General features: G+C 37.8%; 1 protein-coding gene across 8 annotated transcripts in view; it reads left to right on the forward strand.

Moving 5' to 3' along the window:
• Positions 1-14895, forward strand: part of ENPP2 (ectonucleotide pyrophosphatase/phosphodiesterase 2) — an 80160-nt gene that overhangs the window by 28518 nt on the left and 36747 nt on the right. For 4 of the 8 annotated variants that reach the window (XM_084864953.1, XM_084864955.1, XM_084864954.1 and 1 more), the window contains exons 9-12: positions 3304-3359; positions 9203-9268; positions 10087-10159; positions 14595-14750. In XM_084864953.1, the coding sequence (XP_084721079.1) occupies positions 3304-3359; positions 9203-9268; positions 10087-10159; positions 14595-14750 (351 nt within the window). The remainder of the gene's footprint in view (positions 1-3303; positions 3360-9202; positions 9269-10086; positions 10160-14594; positions 14751-14895) is intronic. The other 4 variants (XM_084864958.1, XM_084864960.1, XM_084864957.1 and 1 more) reach the window with 1 other exon arrangement.

Below are 14895 nucleotides of genomic sequence, written 5' to 3' on the forward strand. Positions count from 1 at the left end.
ACTGAAAATGGAAATCCCATTTGACTCAGTAATCCCACTCCTAGGAATATATCCCAAGAAACTAGAAACACCAATCAGAAAGGATATATGCACCCCTATGTTCATAGCAGCACAATCTACAATAGCTAGAATATGGAAACAGCCTAGGTGCCCGTCAGCAGATGATTGGATCAAAAAACTTTGGTACATCTACACAATGGAATACTATGCTGCCATAAAAAAGAAGGAATTCTCATCATTTGCAGCAACCTGGATAGAACTAGAGAACATCATACTGAGTAAAATAAGCCAGTCAATGAAAGAGAAATACCACATGGCCTCACTCATTTATGGATATTAAAAAACATTATAAACTGACAAACCAAAAGATAGATATAAAGACTGTAAAATTACAGCGGGGTGGGTAGGGATATCTGGGGGAGATAAGAGATCAACCGAAGGACTTGTATACATGCATATAAGTACAACCAATGGACACAAAACTCTGGGGAGGGAGGGTATGTATGGGGGGGCAATGTTAAAATATGTACACAGATAATAATTTAATTTAAAAAATTAAAATAAATAAATAAATAAATAAATAAATAAATAAAAACAACAACAACAAAAAAAACCATATGACTTACAAAGGAACTTTTCTGGCTGCTTATGATCTGCCATAATGTAAGCACTCTCTATGTTTCAGTCTGGTGCCATTGGCCAACCTTGACAGGCCGGCTTCCTTACTGCTGGAATTTGTTTGAGATTTTTAAATGTGTTTTTAAAATTTTAAGTATTTGCTCTTATTTGTTCTCTTTTTGCATTTTTTTAACCACACTGCCAATTTCCTTTTAGAAAAATTCTCCCAGAAATCAGGGAGCAATATTTTGCTTCTTCTTCTTCTTTTTTTTTTGAGAAGCAATAAACATTTTGAACTTTGGCATTGTCTTCATCCTTCACATTGCTCTTTATATAATTGGTTTCTTTTTTCCTGATTACAAAGATGTTACTTGTCACTGTAAGAATCTGGGGAAGTTCAGAAAAGCAGGAAGAACAAAAGATCTTGGTTTTGCCATTGGGATATGTCTAGCACCCCTTCTTGTGTCTTTTCTCCCAATGCTCTCTCCTTGCACACCCCCTCCACCCCCAAGAAGCCGGTTTCTGGTGATCTTGAGTGTTACTGACTGAAAGGTATTGATAGGGCTTTCTGTTGCCAAGATAATGCCAACATCAGCACTTTTTCTACAATACCAACATTTGAAAGTGCAGGGTCATCTTTTGACAACATTGCATTAAAAAAAAATCCATTAGAAAACCCAATATTAATATTACATTTCCTATCTGCCAAATATTGCCTAGGACAGCTTTCTTGAAAATAGCAAGCCACTCAATTTTCAAGGAAGTTGTTTGGAAATAAATACTCAAATCTGTGTCCCTGAAATAAAATTAAGTATGCAAACAGATCACTTAACTGACTGGTCTCTCTGGGATCTAATGTGGTATTGAGGACCAGTGGGGTGTCTGGCCCTTAGTTTGAGTGTATCTACTTGCTCATGGAGGTGCTAGAACACATGTGTCAAACACAAGGCCCGCGGGCCAAATCCAGCCCGCCAGGCCTTGCAATGTGGCCCACACCGCGCTGTCATCACTGCACTCCGCTGTCAGTTTATGACATTGTCAGTTTATGACTGTTCAGTAAACCATTCGGCCCGCGATTTAGGCTGGATTTTAGATTTTGGCCCCTTCTCTGATTGAGTTCGACACCCCTATGCTAGAACATGAATGAATGGAAGTCCAGGGCACAGTTTGAATCCTGGTTGGGCTGGGACACCCGGGCATACCAGAATTTGTACATAAGGTGGAAAAACACTCTGGATGAAACACTTCTTGGAGCAATCTGAGAACCTTATCTCAGATTCATCCCCATGGGATCCCACCTCTGCCAGGCTGAGGACATCTGGGATCTGACAGGGTGCATATGCTCTCCTGCCCCATCCCTTGTTTTCCAACTGCAACAGCTGCAATTTGGGGGGCTGAGGATGTTTGTGCATCCCGCAAGGACCTAGGAATCTGCAGTACTTTCCCAGGCCAGCCATCTCAAACCATGGTCTTCTGAAACTATGGCCGAGCTCCTCCATGCCTTACATCTCCCAAAGACCACTTTGATCACAAAAACCAAAGGTTTTCGCTGGGGTCAGGAAGACACACTCTCAAAGTCTAGATGCAATGAAACCAGAAAAGGGAGTGGCTACGATTCCTAGACCATTTTTTGCTTCAGGTCTTATAACAAACAAGCCACTCTTCTCCTTCCTGTTTGCCTCCTAAAGTGAGTGGGTTTCTTCTCACAGACTGCTCTTCAATGGGACTCATCCTAAGATGTTTTTAACATTCCTAGAATAACTGGATTGTATTTCTTTCCATTATTGCAGAATAATTAAGATTAAAATTAATCAAGTGTTTACCAAATGCTAAGACACTGTTTTAAGGCCTTTAAATGTATTATATCCTTACAGCTTAGAATAAGCCTATGTGCTAGGGAATATTACCTATATTTTAAAGGAAACTGAAGCACAGGGAGCTTAAGTAACTTGCTGGAGGACTGCAGGCTGGAAAATGACAGGGAAAAGGCATATAATCCAGCCACCTAGCTACAGAGCTCGGATTCTTAACGGCCCTATCTCCTGCCTGACAACCGCATGGGCTGGAAAGAATATTTTAAAAACCTTAATAAAATGCTTGGTTCGCCTAACTTATTCCAGGAACTTATACCTACAATTCTATTTCTTCACAGGCTAAGTAAAAGATACAAAGGAAAATCCAGAATAAAAAATAAATAAATAACCTTTTTCTTCCTCTTCATTCACTGAGTTTAAAGCAAAACGAGACAAAGCTAGGTTTCGAGACCCTGACATCTGTGTGCCAAATTGGGCTTCTCCTCTGTAGGCTTTCAATAGTAAAGGAAACATATGGTCCACTCCTGGGTCCTTTGATGATCAGAATTCTGCCATATACGTGTGATGTTCAGAACAATGATCAGACGAGAAAGGTACAGAAGAGACTTTTGAGATGAAATAAGAGTCTTTCAAAATGCCACTAGAATCAGGGCAAAGCTTTTGAAAGCTGTTGCAGTGAACAGATCAAATAACGTTTATGGAAATAATGATTCTGATTTCCAGATGTGAAAAAAAAATCATTGCAAATAATGTGAAATTTATGGTGTGGGTAAAGCATCAGATAGCTGATCTAATGTGCTTTAAAACTTATTTTTTTCTTCCTTGACCAAAGCTCAGAACATGTTATAAGGCTCTTATTTTTCCTCATTAGCTATGGATCACAGCCACCAAGCAAGGGGTGAAAGCTGGGACATTCTTCTGGTCTGTGTAAGTTACCTTTATTTTGTCAATGTTTGTAAAATTACAGTGATGACTGAGTTTGTAAAACATTGATTCAATTTTATTTCATTTCAGTTAAATGGAAAAGTGCGTGAACTTACAAAAATTTTCTGATTCAAAATAGCCTTCCAGTTATTTTTTCTAGAAATCATCTCTCTGGCCCCCCTTCCATCTCCTTCTCCCACCCTCTCTTCCTCTTCTATCTCTCTTTTTTCCTGTCTTTTCTTAATCAAATGTAAGGAAGATTTTCTCTTCTTCTTCTAATCATTCCTTAAATTTCTGCCCCCTTTTATAGGTCTTTGATAACTTGCCACACAGGGAATGTGTATTTGTCTTTGTTTATTGCCATGGTTTGTATTATCATTTTCTATAAATACTAGAGGGCCAGTGCACGGATTCGTGCACCAGAGGGGTCCCTCAGCCTGGCCTGTGCCCTCTCACAATTTGGGACCCTCTGGGGGATGTCAGATTGCTGGTTTCAGCCCAGTCCTCACAGGCCAGGCTGAGGGACCCCACCAGTGTATGAGTCCATGCACCAGGCCTCTAGTATGTATATAAGATTTTGGTTAATCTCTTCCCATCCTTCCCCTCCCTCTTCCCTCTGAGATTCATCAGTCTGTTCCATGTTTCCATGCCTCTGCATTGAGTTTCTGTCCCCTGGTGGTCAGTTTGCATCATTGCTACTGGTCAAACGGTTGAATGGTTGAATGGCCACTGAGGTGTATGTATGTATGTGTATATATATATGTGTGTGTGTGTGTGTATATATATATATATATATATATATATATATATATATATATATATATATTCTAACCTTCTATATTTATTTTGTCTCACAACTTTAAAAATGTAGTATGAACTCAGGCTGATATAGCAGTGTAGATAGTGGATATTCCAACAGGAGGCAGGGGAAGCCTTGATTTTTACCCCATTTTCCTATTAAACCCCAGGATTTCCCTAATTAGAAAAATGGGACCACTCTACCCCCCAGGTGATGGGGAGATTAGTAGTTAATGTTCATAAAATAGAAGAAACTTACCTAATAAAAGTGCCAACATGTTGATTATTTTTAAGCCCTTGGTAAGAAAAGGAATTTGTTTTGACTTACATGGGGATTTTGTCCCTCCTGAGATGTTCTTTCCATCTTTTTTTTTTTTAAAACCACCTAAAGCTGTTTCCATGTTTGCCCCATATTCCTTAACAAAAATCTGACTATTCTATAATAGTAGTGTGCTGACAGCAATCACAGGTTTAAATTAATCCAGAGTGGTACTGTCTATATTCTCCAAATTCAGGAATAAAAGTAGCCTTTTCAGATTTGAATGGTTAAATTGTAATTGGGTTTGGTGATTTGAAGTGAAGACAGAGGACTCCTTTAAAAGTCTATTTTCCTCTTTTTAAAAGAGGTTTTCTGAGTTGTGAAATACACATGGGTACGTCAAACACTTTACGTAAATGGCATGTTGATCTACTAGCTTAATCCTACATATTACTTTTTCTTTGACCCTTGACTGTCATAGATGCTTATAGAAGTGATTTTTTTCCTGTTGGACAACATATTTGCCTGGCAAAATGGAGAGGAGCCAACAATGTAATTAATACTTAGTCCCTGGCCTTACCCCCCCCCCCCCCCCCCCAAACTGCTGTAAAGCTTTATTGAAAAGGCCCAGTGTCTGGTTCTGAATGGCCATTTTCTCCACCCATTTCCAACCACTTATAAGAATGTGGCTTTTGAGTGCTCCAAAGATGTCTGTGGTTTTGTTTTGCTTCTCAGGCTATTCTTCTTATATCTATATCTTGAAAATGATTTGGATTCATTTTTTGTTTTCTCTTTAAAATACCATTTTGTAACTTAATAAAAACATGGTCATATTTTCAGTTACTTAATGGAATATGTGTCAAGGAAATCTACACATAGTACCTTTAGAAAAAAATTTAATTTAAAACCTGATTCAAGCCATAGACTTAGAAGGCCATCTTTTTAGCATGATTCTGTGCTGCAACCTAGATAATTCTTGCCTTTTAAGTGATAGTATTTCATTTCAAAATCATCCTCAGCTAATACTGTTGCATTTTTTAAAAATGTCAATTCATGTTCAAGGGCAGCAATTCCTTTTTTATATGAGTGTTTAGGTTGATTCTAATGACAGCTCTGCCACTTAGTAGATTGTTGATCTTGAACAAGTGATGTAATCTCTCATTAAAACCATGTCCTCATCTTGGATGGGGATGGTAGTGCTTTCATCATAGGATATTGTGAAAATAGAATGAGTTAAGTTATTTAAAGTCCTCAGTAGGAAAGTTAGCACATAGAGAACAACCAATAAATGCTATTTTTTTTACATCATCTCTTTAACATGACCAGACAATGGCTATGTATGTTCTAAGGTAATTTGTTTTCCTTTATCACTAAATACCTTATCTAATTCTTCATTTTGCATTCCTCTTTTTTTTTCTTTTCTTTTTTTTTTTTCTGACCATGTCCAGTGTATGAGGTCTCATGACAAATTCTGTATCAATCAGTGGTGGTCATGATGACAGCATGAACCCTATTTTCATTTCTGTTTGGACATACATTCTTTCTTTGTTAGATATGTTTGTGTTGACTCTGAATTGTATTTTAAACACTAATGGGTAAGGGCCATATTGTTTTGGTCTGTGGTTATTTCATAAAGATAATCTAGAACTCCTAGGAAATTTAAACACCACTTTGCCCAATACCTCATTTTTTTTGAGATTGGAATACTAAAGCTTAGAGAGGTAAAATGTTGTGTTCGAGGTCATATTTAGAATAAGTATTCAGGCCTCCAATGTTGTCATCTTACACTCAATATACACACACACACACACACACACACACACACACACACACACACCCTCAGTCCTGCCCAGGAAATCATAATGACCTGCTTATCTTTCTAAGGAGAGAATGGTGACTCCTCTGTAAGAGGGGTGTGTGTGTGTGTGTGTGTGTGTGGGGGGGGGGGGTGTTTGTGTGTGTTTTGGTAGAAGTATCTTTTATCTTTAATTTTATTTCCAAAAATGGCTTGAACATAATAAGCTTTTAACAAATATTTTCTGAATGAGTATATAATCTCTTAGGACCTGTGAATTCAGCACATAATTGTAAAAGCTAACATTTTTCTAGACTCTTTCTATGTGACAGGTATTGTTCTAAATGATTTATATATATTATGTCTTTTAATCCCCATAACAGTCTGGTAATATTATTACCATCATTTTATAGAGGCACAGAAGGGGTAGGTAACTTGCCAGTCTCATCACCATCACATGTGGAGTCGGGATTCAAACCCAGACATTCTGGCCTCTGAGTTGATGTTTTATTCCCTGCCCCATACTGGTCAAGCACCCTGTCCAATGAAAGCCTTACAGGTTGAGAACATTCTGAATTGGACACAAATTCTAATAGTTTGTATTTTTCCATTAGCATCAAATGAGTTCATCAAAGTCCATTTTTATGACTTAATGCCGATTACATAAAATAAAGCAGCTTGTACTTTATTTATGTGCTGAATTCACAGATCCTAAGAGATTATATACTCATTCAGAAAATATTTGTTAAAAGCTTGTATGTAGGTAGTGAAGTAAGATAAGATGAAAAGGCATTTTTTTTTAATTAGGAAAGAATTCAAAATATGTAATTATTTTGTTCAGGGGATTTCTAAGGCTGACAAATTAAATATCTTATGTGATTAACCTGACTTTGCTATGCCTATTTCTAATTCAATTATAATATATAATAAACAGGGTCACATGTATTCAATTGGAATTTTCTTACACGAGGACTCATTTTATGGTAAACGTGATTTTCTGGGTCGGATGATTTAGACAGAGAGAGACCCCTTGAGAAGTGAAAATCCATAGTCTATCAGAGAAGACTGGAGTGGGTGGGGTGGGGGTGGGGGAAGCTTCTTATTTAGAGATCCAGCCTTCTACCATGGCTCTGAAAATTTGTCTTTCTCCATGCTCTCTCATGCCCACATCCACAAGGAGTAAATGTTTAAATGGCTCACCCAGCATTCCAGGATACATTTTTAAAATAGTTTTTAAGAAAAGTTTTAGGTTCACAGAAAGATTGAGCAATTGGTACAGAGATTTCCTGTATATCCTCTGCCCCCACACATGCATAGTCTTTCCCATTATCAACATCCTTCAGCAGAGAGGGACATTTATTACAACTGATGAGTCCCCATTGACACATCATTATCACCCAGAGACGGTAATTTACACTATGGCTCACTCTTGGCCACAGAGATTTTTACTAACCACAGTTAAACTTGAGCTTTAGTTTGAATTCATCATAAACATACTCTAATGCCCAGTGTTGGATGACTGAGCAGAAAATCATGCTGTGCTCCTTGTTAGGAAAGAATAAGCACATTTCCCTATGAATAAAGACATCACTCAGCTTGTGAGCATCTGAAGGAAACTCTCCCAAGTATGCATTGTGTCATGTTAGCCAAGAGCTCTTTAGGCGAGTGCCAGATTTAGAGTAATTATATTTCAACAGAAGAATGAGACTTAAAACACAAAAGTCATTGTGGATGAAGATTATACCCTTTTTGTCAGGCTAGTAATTATATGTGCCCGTTCCTCATAGATTTTTATAGAGCCCGAAGAGAATTTCAAGAATGCCTTTCTAAACCCCTTATTTGTAGAAGAGGAATGTAAATCATGTTTCTAAAGGCATACATATGTTTAGAGATAGAACAATAACTAATTCTGATCATTAATAAAAATAAGGCTTCTTTTTAATACTAGGGGCTAGAAACTGTACATGCCCTTTGCCTGTCTTATCTCATTTCATCATTACAGCCAGCTAGTATATGGCATTTTGCTTTTATCTATATTTTACTGATAAGTAAACTGAGGCCAAGAGAGGTCAAAGAGGCTTAGAAGTCAAGAAAAGTCACACCACCTTCCACAGGCAGATTGGACCTGGCCTGGTAGCTCAATTGGTTAGAGCTCATCCTGATATTACAAGGTTGTACATTTGATCCCCTGTCAGGGCACATATAAAATCAACCAATGCCCTAGCTCAGTGGATAGAGAGTTGGCCTGCAGACTCAAGGGTCCCAGGTTCAATTCCAGTCAAGGGCATGCGCCTTGGTTGCAGGCATATTCTCAGTAGGGGATGTGCAGGAGGCAGCTGATGGATGTTTCTCTCTCATTGATGTTAACTCACTATCCCTCTCCCTTCCTCTCTGTGAAAAAAATCAATAAAATATATTAAAAAAATAAATAAAAAAAGTAAAAATCAACCAATGAATGCACAAATAAGTGGAACAATAAATTGATGTTTCTCTCTCTCTCTCTAAAAAAAAAAAAAAAAAAAAAAAGGCAGATTGAGGATGTAAATCCTGGTCTCTCTGTGGCCACAGCTAACAGCTTTACCCACTACATGGCAAAGGTTCTGAGCCCTGGGTCCTTTCTGCCTGTAGCCTAGTCTCTGATCAGCAAGGCAGGTTCCTCATTTGACTGTGAACCAGTTTCCAGTCTCCTTTGTGGTTGAGCAATGTAGTATGTTGCAAAGGGAAATGGAAGTTCAAACACTGATTTGAAGGAGGCTCTTTTACGACAACGAAGTGAAAACAGATGGTGGTAATTAGAGAGCACTTGGCCTGGGTGCAAGAGCAAGTGCTCAACAGGCTGGAGCTTGTTGACATGCAATCTCCCATCATGCTTTGCTTGTTATTACCCTACAAAACTCCCATCATGCTTTCTTGTTAATATAGTACAAAACTCCCATGTGTTTTGGTTATTACCATACAAAACTCTCATCATGCTTTGATTATTTTACTTTCCAGGGTCATCCCTCATGAGCGGAGAATATTAACCATACTGCAGTGGCTCACCCTGCCAGACAACGAAAGGTATCTGTTTCCCTCTTACTGATTTTTCTTTCCCTTTCCTCGGTATATTTTAATCTTAGGTTAGAATTGGGTAAAAACAAACAAAACAACAACAACAAGCAGGCTGTGAAATAGAAGCACAGCCAAAGTTTGATATTATTAAGTTTTGTGGTTCTTAGCCTTAAGCTTTACTTCCTTAAGAAGATACAATAGACTAGGTTATTGGGGAGCATTTAATTACATGGATTACTACAGCTATTAATCCTGGCCTCTACCACACATTTTAAGGGAGTTCCTGGCTTGGATAAATGAACCAACTGCATTCCAAGGATTGGGGAAGCAGTAAGACTGACTTTTCCCTGTGATGGAGCTGCTGATTGTGTGGCCCCTGGGAATTGTCACTGGGCTGTATTATCTTGAGGATCAAAGACCTGAGTGTGTGTTCAGATTTTCCTCTGTGACTTTTTTCCCCTTTGTGAATTTTGATTCCTGAAGGCTGTACCAGGCAGTTACTGCCTTCAGGAATCAAAGGGATGGTGATGTTTTATTATGCTTCTCTTTCATCACGGTGGTTGTGGTGGTGGTGGTGGTGGTGGTGGTGTGTGTGTGTGTGTGTGTGTGTGTGTGTGTGTGTGTGTGTGTTGGGAGTGGTGGATGTGGAAGCAATAGAAACCAAAATAAAACAAAAAACAAGAACGTGATGTTTTCCATGGTAAGATTAATAGTGGTTGGGAGATTAATCTGATATGAGAGGATTTTTTAAAAATGTGTAGGAATGTTGGATGTTCTATGTTATATGTAGTTTGGGAGAGATTCTGAACCTTCCTCTTTTTCTCTAGGCCTTCAGTCTATGCCTTCTATTCAGAGCAACCTGATTTATCTGGACACAAATATGGCCCTTTTGGCCCTGAGGTTAGTAGTTTACCGTCTGCCTGCAGGGAACCTGTGTCCCTGGGCTACCTGATCTATGACCTTATTTCATGATTTGTACAAAGTCTCTCAGGGTGTACATACCTGAAAGGTTTGTACATAATCAAAGAATTATGAGACTAAATAATTTAAAAAAATCTTCAACATTGTTTCTCTTGCAGGGATTTCACTTCAGATTGATTTGATATTCAAATAGATTTTAAACTTGGAGTTGATGGGAGGGATATAGTCCATCCTTGCAGGCATTAGTCAAAGGGTGAAGGATGGGGAAGGGCTGGCCTTTTCCATCACAGGAATAGGAATGAAAAGGATTCTGGAGATAAAACCTGCAGCATAAAACATTGCCGCTGACTTTCGACTCCATTAAAATTACTATGCAGTTCAGATGGGGTATGTCAGCTACAATCAACCAACCATATGTTATAGCTTTGTAAACTTTTTATTTGATAAATTTTGACATTGGCATATACCTGTGAAACCATCAGCACGATCGAGTGTATGAACATGTCCATCACCTCCAAAAGTGAAATGAATTCTTAATGGAGAAAAATACTGTTGAATGAATCTAGTTAGCTGAGCAATGTGACACCCTTTATCAAACACTAAGATGTGGTAGAAGACAATTTGTTTGTAAGGTAGTAGCCTGTATAACTTCAAATTCAGGAGGGGAAGAGGATGGGATGTTTTATTATGTCCCTCTTTCATCTAGAGATGGAAGTCTTCCAGTGTTTCAGCAATGATCATTTAAAAATTGCATGACATTTGCAAAGCTAAACCTTTTAAGATTTTCAATACTTTTACTACTCATTCTTAGAGTGATGAGGACTACACCAACATAATAAAACTCGATTCTGGTTGAGAAATCATTTAAAAACATTGTTAATGGAAATTGCCTTCAATTCCGTTAGGCCATGACAACACTGTTGGCTATAATTAAGTTTATTGTGTTCAGCATAAGAATGAATAGGATAACTGTAATACGGATAGTACTTGTTTTAAACATTTTTTGAGCAAAATGCAGCATGTTTAAGCAAAGACAGTAAATACCAGAGAACCATAAGTATTTCTGAGTGCATTCACATAATGTCAGTGGTGATTTTTGTAAGCACTGGAAACTAATAGCTATTTAAAACCATTCTTAGTTTGCCTTAAATCATTGAAGTCATATAAATCTGATGCTCTTTTTCCTATCCCTTTGATGTTCAACCAGTGTTGCATGATTATGAAACACAAATGATAAAACAAGATAAACATCTGCATGCACGAAACACAAACTTATTTTTTGCCAGAGCAAGCCTGGCTATTTTATCTTTAGGATGTCTTTCTTTGAGATTAAAGTGAACAAATGGAACCACATTTCATTAAAATGTTAAAAAACAACAACAACCTCTAAGCAGTTCCATGTGCCCTATTTAAAGGTCCAACTTTAAATAGATAATGATATCCCCTAAAAGACCCTGTGGCATAGGCAAAATAGGGATTTGGGGAACCACTTGGTATAACCATGCTTTTAAAAGCATGAGGCTGAAACTTAAAGAGGTTTAGGGCTGCTCAAGTTGCATGGCTGATAAGTGACCTTAGAGATAGAACCTCAGAACTTCCAACTCCCAGACCAGGGTTCTTCCCCTGGAATCATTTAACCCTCCTTCAGTCCAGGAGATAAGCAGAGAGGTCAGTTAATAACTATGTTCAAATTATACAAGACATTTTATGATGTCAGAACTTGGCTTTTTACAGTAAGCTCTTATAATCCTCATTTTCTTAAAAGTTGTATGGGATAGTAATAAACATTCTTGTTTAACGGACCTCTGGATTTCTAATATGCATAGTTCAGTTAAGATTACTTACTTTGCTGTATGTGTATATGCTTTAATTAAGAAATAAACTAAAAAGTTTTTTAAAGTACCGAGCAATGATAAATGAAACATAATATAGGATGTTTTAATTTGCTGTAATGATGGGTCTCATTAATTTACAAACAGATTTTTTCTTGTACCATTTTTAAAATTAAGAGTTGGAAGTATTCAAGAATGCTATGTTTTTTTTTAGAATTAATACTTTTATAACTAGGATATTCTCACATATTTACTGGGTATAACAGTCTAAATTAGATCTATTGGAATATGTCTTCAGTTATGATAACCTGCTAACCTGGTCACTTTCTTCTCTTAATACAAAGGATATTTTCAGATGTCACTATTTTTTATTTGGTTCTAGGAATCTTATTTTTAACTGAAAGAAAAAAAAAAGTCAGTTTATACTTTAAAACCCAAACCAAAGCAAGTCAGCAAAATCTCTCTTCTGTTATAGACTAAATTGGTTTATATATCTATATATCCATTATATACATTTATTGTGCATGTAAAGATTATATTAACTGCAGTATTATTTTTAAAATCAGGTACATGTTTTCTTTTCCAACAATGAGAAAATATATTGCATTTGAAATTTTATTGAAATGATTCAATCTAGCAAAATGGTTTGTGCTGTACACAGTTGAAGTTTGTACTTTCTTGCTTAATTGAGTATACTTTTTTTCCAGGACAATTCTCAAAGGCTATTCAATTAGATGACCAAACATTGGGCTAATAGTTTCAAGAAATGGTGTATTATTGCTCCTGGTTTCATAGTGTAATGGTGAATGTTCAGAAATATGCTTGCTTTTGATTATTGGCGCAACTTTTTTCTCTTTGACCCTCTATGCTTCCTCTGTGACCCCTTGTTCGGCTGCTCTTCCAGGCCTAGAGGCAGAGCTTTGGCTGGCTAGTGACTACCTTCAGATGGCAAAGGATCCTGAAAAACAGGGAAATTTGCCCCTCTCCCTACCATCCTCTTAATAACCTCAGGCTAAGTCTTCTCAAGTCAGACTAAAAAGTATGGCTGGTCAGTGAACACTTAGCTTCCGTCTACCTCTAACATTCAAAGAAGGAAATACATGCAATTTAATCACTGGATGAAAACTCATTTTGACTAAATCCTGTTCCTCCCGCTGCTCCTCTAACCTGCTGCAATCGGAAGGGCCGCCTTCAGAGTCTTCCGGAATGTTGAGGTCTCTTGCAAAATGGCCGGGTATCTGATAGGCAGACTTGAGCTCTAGCTGAATGTATTTGGTGACCATGAAATGAGAAACCTTCTTTTTCCTTTGCTTCTCTTCTCATGGAGAATTGCTTAAAACTAGAAGCATTAATAAAAAAAAACAATACCAAACTCAACCAGAGTCTGTGGGGCTGTGTCTTTCAATCGCTCTGTCAGAGAATGAGGATGAGACAGAAATGGAAGTGCCTTTGCAGTTGCTTGCTCTGGAAACAGTGAAATCGCATGGCAGATGGCCTCCTCTGTGGATACACTAACATTGTTCCTCCTTCTGCCCCTTCTTGCATCTGAATGAGTCTCCGGACAGTCCTACTGAGAGAAATCAGCTAGGTAAACAGCAGAGCTTGCTGCTTTAATTCACCTTTGCACCATCAGAAAATCAGGGGCCTGGTTTTCTCCAGCATCTGGGAAATCCCAAAAGGTTATGTTCCTTATTCAGTTTATGCATTGGCATTTATTGCTTTCTAGATTTTCAAAACAAGATGCATAATACTGTCACTCCCCCCAAATGGGTTTCTGATAGAAAGAGTATAATTTTACTCTTTCTTTATATGTGTACTAAGATAAAGAGATATTGATGACTTTTTACATTTTATCTAATTATACAAGAGAATTAAAAAAAAAAAGACAGTTATATTTATGTTTTTCTCATGGCTTAGAGGTTCTCTGTATCAGAAACCTAAATTATCAATGAATGACAAGTTCTCTCTCCTGCTGAAAGTCCTGATTTGTGCAAGTACATTCATGACCAAGGAGGATTGCTTATTATTTATGTTTTAGTTTATCCTTGGTTTAAAAATTTTTCCTGTTCTTTGCCAAGATATAGTTTGGTATGAACAGATAACTATCAGATTCTGAACTGGAACCACATACATAAATCCCACTGTCACCTTGAAATCACCACGTGACTAATATTCTATTTAGTTTTCAGCTAGTACTTTTTAGATGGAGAGCTCATCCTAATCAAGATCCAGTCTCTCCCTAAAGCAGGAGTTTTGAAATGTAGAATTCTGGGTCATCATTAGGTGTGTCCATGCCTATCAGTAGGCTCCTCAGGCATAAGACATTTACATGGCAAGATGCTCTTAAATTATATGCTTGTTCTCAGGGAGGAAGCTGTGATAGCAGCATCAAGATCAATTTAGGGGGTTTCTCTTGATAGAGATCCCCGAATAATCCTTCATACCAACTTTTTCTCACTTAAGGAGCCTTAGTTTTTCTAACTAAGACTCTACTGGCCTCAGATGGCAAAGTGTGAGCTTTATAATCTGACCCAGAGGGACAGACGACTTCTGAGTCCAGACATCTCTATCCGCCAGTACAGGAGAGTAGTTATGGCTCACCTCTTACTCCGGCTAAGAGACCTAAGAGGAAGGTTATCCCTAAGAGGAGGCAGGAAAGACCAGTTGCTCCTCCAAAGAAAAGAAGAAGAAAATTACATAGGATGGATCATTATGCTGTGGAAACGCGTCAGGACAAAGTAAGTTTATCTATTGTTCCAAAGCTTTGTGGCGGGTAGGTCTGAGTTGAAGGTTTCCTTCAGTACCTTGGCTTAAAACTCAGCTGAATGAGTTTCAGAAAAACTCTGGTGCATCTTCCTTTGCTTTGAGTCCAGAAGAAACTGG

The sequence above is a fragment of the Pipistrellus hanaki genome (assembly GCF_964339955.1).
Source record: "Pipistrellus hanaki genome assembly, chromosome: 17".
In the NCBI taxonomy this organism is placed as follows: domain Eukaryota; kingdom Metazoa; phylum Chordata; class Mammalia; order Chiroptera; family Vespertilionidae; genus Pipistrellus; species Pipistrellus hanaki.